Source organism: Adiantum capillus-veneris, chromosome 11, assembly GCF_014529385.1.
Source record: "Adiantum capillus-veneris isolate H3 chromosome 11, ASM1452938v2, whole genome shotgun sequence".
In the NCBI taxonomy this organism is placed as follows: domain Eukaryota; kingdom Viridiplantae; phylum Streptophyta; class Polypodiopsida; order Polypodiales; family Pteridaceae; genus Adiantum; species Adiantum capillus-veneris.
Window position 1 is genome coordinate 158,597,387 of NC_140941.1, and position 8,458 is coordinate 158,605,844.

Below are 8,458 nucleotides of genomic sequence, written 5' to 3' on the forward strand. Positions count from 1 at the left end.
CTTGCGCGCGCGCGCACACACACACACACATATATAAATATATATAGTTTAGTGTCAAACTATGCATATGACCAGGTATCCAAATTTTTCCAGTTGTGACGTTGAAAATATATCTAGAATAGTGCATCAAACACCATCGACTAAGGGGATTTTTGCCTCATGATCATCCACCACTTATAGGCCTTGCCTTCCTTTAGCAAACTTCCCTCCATTCGTCCATTGTTGACACATGATATCACTAGTTCTCTCTTTGCTAATGTACTATGTTCTTGAATGTACATCAGGTAGGTAGCAAGTTAACTATGGAAAAATGTGTATAATCCTTAATTCATGGTGACCACTTCTGTATGTTTTAGAAAGTTTACATCTTCTAACAGCCCTGTTATAAATTTGCAACAGTAGAGAGTATTGAATTTGAGAAATTGAGACGAGGCATACTCACCTTAAAATGTGTACTTGTTAATTACTGTACTGACTAATGCTCGATAGGAGTTACAGCTTGTAGCTCAGATTATGATGAATTTTTATCCTACTATGATGAATGTACCTCTATTAGGCTTTTCCTATTGCTAATAGAGCTTTACTTCTGCTATCTGAGACTCATGGTAGTTATTCACAATACAAACATAATTTTTATATATATATATATAAAGCAAATGAAGAATTGATAATCAAAGTGCTTCTATATGACATACCCTTCCTTGTGTAGGGTTGTTTTTTAACACCTTTTCTCGAGAAAGGACTTGCTGCATACCTTGCTTGATACCAGAGCTCGAAAAAAAAATGTTAGGCATGTAGGGTCCTAGTCTATAATGAGCTAATCCTTCTTTGGTTTCCCTAACCTTGAACACAAATTAACAACATACCTAACCCTAAAAAATGAAATCCACTCTCCACCCTTTGTGTGCGTGCGAGAGAGAGAGAGAGAGAGAGAGAGAGAGAGAGAGAGAGAGAGAGAGAGAGCATCTTAGAGATTGTATAGAAGTTACTATGTTTAACTACTTCTACATCTGTTGTATACTGACAAAAATATTTTTACAAGTAGATAGGGAGCAAAAGTTGGGTATTTTTTTTCTGAGGCACCTTCCAAGTTCTTTGGTGCTCCAAGCACGACCTTGATAAGGGCAGGGCCACCAAAGAAGGACCAAGTGCACAACAGAATTAGAATAAAGCAAAAGTTTGTGAAAATATTGAGGAAGAAAAGTGAAAAGTCTAAGCACAAACTTGCAAAAAGTGGGGTGGCCTCTCCTTAGGAACGCCCTCTTGCAAATGCTTCTCTTGATGGCGATCATGGATGTGGCCTAATTTATCATCATGCACATGAGCCATCTGCCCATGATGTGATTCATAGGACACATGGCTCATGTCAACAGGCAGACTTGCATGTCCATCATCATTTTTATGATGTGCATGACCATCATTGTTATCATGCCTTGATGACAGCGCATCATCCAAAACAAAATCTATATCAGCATCCCTAGAAGTTGTTTCCACGTCTTCTGCTTGCAGTTCACACTTTTGGCAATTAGTACCACTAGCAACCATTCCTCTGATGGCATCGACGCCCTCCTTCACCGAATTAGCTGCTTGGCAATGGCTATTTTGCCTAGGACCATCGCTGCCATCGTTGCTTAAGTCCGGGTCTGGCTCTAGCTCCAGCTCCAGCTCCTTCTCCTTCCTTGACTTCAAGCCCACATCAAGTTCCTTATAAGTAATGCCTTGTTTGTGAAGAAATACCCCTTCATTGGCTGTTGTTGTTGTAACCTCTTCTTCCTCGTCCGCTTCTTCTTCATCATCATCATCCTCCTTTATCCCCATGCTTTCATTGAAGTCCCACTCACTAATTATGTGGTGCTCACTCACTAATTTGGGTTTGCTACTTCTTGATGTGCTTTTCTGTGAGGATGTACTTGGTCCCCAGCTCAGCATCGCTACAATGAAAATAGCTGTGGAGAGTAGAAGGGGAGTGAAGTATAAAAGAAGGCGGTGCACTGAGGGCATGAAGAATAGAGAGAACCCACATAGGGTGATAGGGTATTTCTTCACAAAATTCAAGGTTGCATGGAGGCTAGGTGATGCCATCTGTGTGAGTGTGTGTGTGTGTGTGTGTGAGAGAGAGAGAGAGAGAGAGAGAGAGAATGTGTGTGTGTGTGTGTGCGCGCGCGCGCGCTCTCAAAGGTTTTTGCAATTCACCTTAGGAGAGAGGTGGGCAGGAGGAGGAGCAAGAAGTGACCTGGTAGGAGAGGCAAGGCAAGCGCTCAAATTTAAAGGCATCCAAAAAGTCTGAGAGGATCATACTTTCGATTGGAAAAGAAAATGGTTTTTGTCAAAATAAGCAGATAACTTTATGGTGCTCCAACCAAGGGCATCTCGCGTCCCCATCTTGCCTACAGGGCCCCCCCCCCCTCAAAGGAAAAAGAGAAAAGCTAGGAGCTCGTGTGGGTAAAGGTGGTCCTTTGAAAAGATTATTTCATCTAAGCTTTACCCCATCTCATGGACATTAGGATACAACTTTGATAAGAATAACCCCCTTATCTTGAACCTTGGAGCAAAATAAAAATTTAGAAAATGTATTTCATACACCTTAGGACATGCAAGGTAAGCCAAATATATATTGGTAGTACATCAAACATTACCTCCTATCATCATGAGCCTCGACTAATAAATTTAGAATACAATAATATAAAAGCCGTAGCCTAGTACCACTCCTTCCCCCTTATCCTCACCCTCACCATGAAATTTGGGATTAAAATATTCAAAACAAAGAAAATACATGAGGCTTGGATTCAAATTTTAAAACAAAATCAAAGATCCCAGGACCGCCTATCACGTGTTGCAAATTGTAAAGAGCACAACTTTGCCTTCTCTACAAGCACCCTTTTTCCTTTAAAATGCTTATGCAAGCTTTTTCTCTCGGGTCAGCAAAAAAGGTCATCTTTAAGGTGACCCTTCAAACCTCCGCACATAGAAATCCTTGTCTTTTTGCAAAGGTTGATTGCTATGCACTATGAACAATCTATCCTTGCAATGTGAAAACGATCGTCCTTTTGCAATAGTCATTGGTGCAACATGGAAAAATTACTGTCCATTTACCCCAAGTAGTGGAGTATATGATTGTGTGTTCTTCAAATCCATCCACCATCACTTGATCCTTTATTGCCATATGTCTATGAGGCTTTGGGTGTATTCTTAATATGACAATCCCTTGAGAATCCCTCCATCCACTCACTTGCCAAATCTCCCTTCAAGTGGCATCATCCCACAATTCATGGTATCATCGGGGTTTGGAGGATTTCCTTTGTGGGAATGCAAACCACTCATTGCTACTTGTTTCTAGGCATCATTCCACTCAGCTCTTGAGGGCAATGTATTTTGGTCGAGTGCTGAATCTTTTCCGTTAAACTTGGGAAACCCACTACAAAAATTTCCGAGGAAAATTAATTATGTCTATTGATGTTTATTCACAGATCTTGTAGGTTTTCCTACATTCTTATTTAAAAGATATATTAGAATTTGTGCGTGCTAAGCCTAGATCTTTTTGGGAACTATTTTGGTCCCCACTTAGGTCCTGCATGTATGTACACATTTACATTCACTTTTGGATAAGTTGAAAAGCTTACACAAGTCCTCACTTTATCTCAAGTTGTAACAAGTGATGAATCACGAGGCCTTCCATTGCTTGTGTTAAAGGTGTATCAAGAGGCAACATGCTTCAACATTATGGTGGGTGCTTAGTCTTCGTTCCAAAAGTAGAGAGGACCAAAAATTAGAGGGTGACAATGTAATGGAAATGGCCTATGAACTTTGAGAGTAGAGAAATTAGGAAATTAGATAAAGCACTTTTGTGAGACTACTTTGTGAGCATAGCCGGTGAACTTAATAGATGGTAGCAACATAAACATGGTACTTAGTTAACTTGGCATGAACAATACTTTTGCAAGAGAGAGAGAGTTTAGAGAACATGACAACAGTTGAGGTCCGGATTCATACGGAGCCGGTTCCCCCTCCAATAGGCATTTGTATTATAGTTTCTCCCATCAAGAGAGACTTGGTACAATACAATCTTTGTGTTCCTTGTGACCTAGGTGATGCAATGAAGATGGAAAGCTTCATGCATCACAAGCATAACATAAAATCTGTAGAAAGCATTAACTATCCCAAGCCTCAGTCCCAAGACCTCAAACACCTTCGAAGGTGGAGAGAGCTAGCAGGGAATGAGGGTAGGGAAGAGGAAGAAGAAACATTTCATAGGAGAAAGAATTAGTTCCTCACTTATCATCACTGTTCTTGCTAGCATACATAATAGTATAGTAATGAAGATAGAGAAGATGACAAGCTTAAGCATTGAAGCATGGCTCTTGGTTGGATTTGCATTCCATAGCCAAGCATGTTGGTGTAGGCTCTTGATTCTCACAAGCTTGGAGAAGGAGGTGGAGTTCCTCAACTTTCACCAAGTGAGAATGAATCCACAAAATGAGTGTGTGAGTGGTATATACCCCCTAGCACCCCCCTTGCTTGCTTGGGGCGAGTTGTAACTTTTCCACATGCTGCAAGCTCATTGGACCCCTCTTTCTCTAGCCAATCACATGCTGCATGCATTCAAGTACATGGGTAGTCTTTTGACAAGTGTCCTCCTTACCCCTTATAGATAGAGAGAGAGAGAGAGAGAGAGAGAGAGAGAGAGAGAGCGAGCTTGAAAATATCTAGATATTTGTTGGATGAAACTAGAAGCTCATTGGACCCCTCTTTAGCCCAACCAATAGCATTCAAGCACACCATGTGGTTAAGCATAGGGAGAGTCTGACATGTGCCCTTTGAAAAAGGGGTGCCCTTTGGGTGAGTGGAAAGTTAAGTCAAAGATTCCCCTAACTTTGGGACTTTCATGCATGAGAAGCTTCTCAAGCACTTTCCTCATTAAGTTTGTAGAGTCTGTTTTTGACTCAAGCACCTTACCCCCCATTAAGTATGACAAGCACCTCAAGTACCTTAGTCATCACGCATGACAAGCACCTTAGTCATCAAGCACGCACCCTAGTCATCGAGCACGACAAGCACCTCAAGCTTAGGTCGGGTTCCCACCTCAAGCTCAGCCCTAGCTTGCCTAAGGTCAAAGGACTTTTAACACTCACCATTGGAGGTCTTTAATGAAGCTAGCCCTAAGGTATTTTAAGCTGCATTAGATGCACATTGCTCTTTGATAGACTACCTTCTTTTGGACCCTTATTGAGATGTAACCATCTCTCCTCTTGGTCCCTTGCTAAGGTAAGTTTAGAAGCACTTATTGCACATTGCTCTTTGGTAGACCATCTCCTTTTGGAACCCTATTGAGATGCAACCATCTCTCCTTTTGGTCCCGTGTTGAGATAGGTGTAGAAGCACATGTCTCTATTCTAACTCTTGTTCCCGTTTATTCTCCCACATTAAATGATCAGTTTAATATGAGAAAATCATTTGGTAAAGTTAGATATTATATTTTATGACATTACCTCTTTCTTGAAATCATAGTCGTCCTCGACTATGAGGTACAGAAGATAAAGCTTAGTCATTAGTCCATGTTACTTAGTGGGTAGAGGATCCCTTTTTACCCTTCGACATCATTCCAAGATGGATGACTAAACCATTTGGTGCTTGGGAGACATAGCTGCCGCAAGCATGTCTGCTCTTTAGTCCATATCATACTTCCAAAGTAGAGTGACAAGTTCTACTTGGTGTTTGAGAGACGCCGTCACCACAAACATAATTCTAAGCATGCATACTACTTAAATTTGTGCACAATAAAAAGAGAACTAGTCTTATAAGACAAAAACATTTTTTATTTAAAATGTATTTTCATATGCTTACTGTAGTGCAACATTGTAAGAATTGACAAGGTTCATAGTATCCTTAAGCTAGGTTCCTTGCATCCATTTAGCATCTTTAAAAGGATAATTCTTTAACTTAATAAGATATCATCAGATAATCTTACCGTTTCTTAATACCTTGTCTTCATGTCATAGGATGGACTCAGATTGAAGTACTTGATCTCCGTATTTTGGAGGGTCTGCAACTATTGCTTCTTTTGATGACACTCCTTTGTAAGGCTTACATAGGCTCTTATGGAAAACATGGTGCATGAGCCAATGGTTGGGGCAACTTTAATTGATAAGCCATCTCAATGATTGGCTTAAGAATTTAAAAAGGAACATAGTATCTTTTTGCTAGATTAGCATAGTACTCTTGGTGGCCCATAGAATTCTTGCTCGTAGTATACCTTAGCCGAGCCTTGAGAAACTTCAACAAGACCCAATCATGTTTCTTAAAGGCTAAGGCTCTTCTATGCTTATTAGCAGTAGCCCTTTTTGCTTTTTCTTTGAGATGGATATAACCTCTTTAATCTTTGGAAAAGATTCTTGTGATTCTCGGCTATATTCATCAGCAGTGAAGATCTTCCCATGTACTTTAAGTAGTAAGGGACTTTTGGATCTTCCTTCTTTAACCTCAAAAGGTACTTTTCCCATAGAAGTATGAACAATATCATTGTACACATACTCTATAAGAGGTAGGTACTTCTATCATTGAGAACATTGATCTACACTCATGACATAGGCTTTTAGCATATCAAGAATCGTTAGATTAGTTATTTCACTTTGGTCATCCGTTTGTGGATGATAGACCAAAAGAGAAATTTAATCTACTTCCTAGATTCTCAAAGAGACCCTTCTAGAAATTACTGGTCATTCTAGGATCTTTGTCCAACACTATGGGTGTTGGAAATCCACGATGCTTGAAAATTTGAGATCTAAAGAGGGTTGCCATTTGATGTGCCTTAATAGTCTTTTTGACATGCATAGAGTGTGTTTTCTTGTTAAGCATGTCGACTAAAACAATCCAAGTTGCTTCCCTCGATCAAACCTCAATTTTTGGCATACCACGCATTTTGAAACATACTTTTGTATGTTTATTTTTCATGGTAGAGCAACATAAATACATTTGAAGAGTAGATTATGGATTCCCTTTTTGCCCCGCATAAGGATAAGTATGGGATTCATACATGACTTTCTTATTGTATGTGTGAGTAACACATAGCCTATTGCCGTTTGGAAGATAACCATGCTTCAAGGTGAATGGTTTTTTTTCCTTCCCTAATGTAGTGGCTATAATTACATACTTAAAGTTCCGGTCAGTAGCATACTCATCTATCATAAAAGATAGATCATTGTGGGTTGCTATAGACACCACATTTACCCTTGGTCATTGTGAAAGTGCATCAACCACTTGATTGTGCTTGCTAGCAATGTGAGCAATATGAAATTTAAATTGCAAAATAAAACTTAGCCACCTCATCTTTTTGTTGGAGAGCTTGGTTTGCATCATGAAGTTCTTGAGGCTTTGCGATCCATTCGTAGGATGAATGGAGTCCCCAAGAGATAGTGTTTCCACGTGTCTAGGGCATATAGAACAGCTAGTAGATTTTTGTCGTATTTGCCCAATACTCACTTATCGGAGTTGAGTCTTTGACTCTCATATGCTATGACATGCCCTTCTTGAAGCAAAACAGCTCCAAGGCAATCAATACAAGCATCACATTGGACCTCAAATGGCTTTGAGAGATCTAGTAGTGTAAGAAGAAGTTGAGAGATAAGCTTCTTCTTAATCTTCTCAAAAGCTTCTTGCACCTTTGTAGTCCATGAACACTTAACGTTATTTTTTGTTAAGTCATGTAATGGGCCTGCTATTAGCGACTAATTTTCTATAAAGCATCTATAGTATGCACACATACCTACAAAGCTTCGTACCTCCTGTAGATTCTTTGGATTAGGCCATCCTTTTATTACCTCTAACTTTGTTGGATCCATATAGGTGCCATCTTTAGAGATAATGTGACCTAAATATTGAATCTCTTATAGGAAAAAAATCACTTTTCTTTTGATTAATTACAAGATTATTCTCTCTCACAACTTGAAAGATTACCTGGAGGTGTCGCTTGTACTCCTCAAGAGAATTTGAGTGGCCTAAAGATTTTTTTTCCGTCATGAGTTTGAATGTGGCTGGAGCATTTGTCAAGCCAAAACTTGTAACTTATCAAATAGATCTTCTACGCGCGGCACGGGAAATCTATTATTGTTAGTGATCTTATTTAGTGATTTGTAGTTGACACACATGTGATATGTGTTGTCTTTCTTTTGCACTAAAAGTAATGGTGAACAAAATGGAGAGGAGCTAGACCTCACCATACCTTTTTCCACCGATGCATGCACTTGCCTCATGATCTCTCTTGTTGAGCTTGTGGAACTCGATAAGGAGGCTTGCTGGACGGTGAGCTTTCTGGTAGGAGATCATGGTCATCATCCCTCATTTTAGAGGTAGCTCACTAGGGATGTCATCAATAAAACATCTTGGGATCCATTTAGGAAATAAGACAACTCTAATGCCTCTTGATTCCCTTTATTGCAAGGGTATGGTGTTCCCCAACTCATTA

At 39.8% G+C, this 8,458-nt stretch overlaps 1 protein-coding gene across 1 annotated transcript; it reads right to left on the bottom strand.

The window, feature by feature from the left end:
• Nucleotides 1-989: 989 nt before the first annotated feature.
• Nucleotides 990-2,250, bottom strand: LOC147448298 (uncharacterized). Its single transcript, XM_086524152.1, has one exon. The coding sequence runs from the start codon at nucleotides 2,080-2,082 to the stop codon at nucleotides 1,213-1,215; it is 870 nt and encodes a 289-aa protein (XP_086380278.1). The 5' UTR covers nucleotides 2,083-2,250; the 3' UTR covers nucleotides 990-1,212.
• Between the last annotated feature and the right edge of the window lie 6,208 nt (nucleotides 2,251-8,458).

Bases quoted from the DNA above. Each gene is read 5' to 3' on its own strand.
- LOC147448298 (XM_086524152.1), bottom strand. From the start codon at position 2,082: ATGGCATCACCTAGCCTCCATGCAACCTTGAATTTTGTGAAGAAATAC.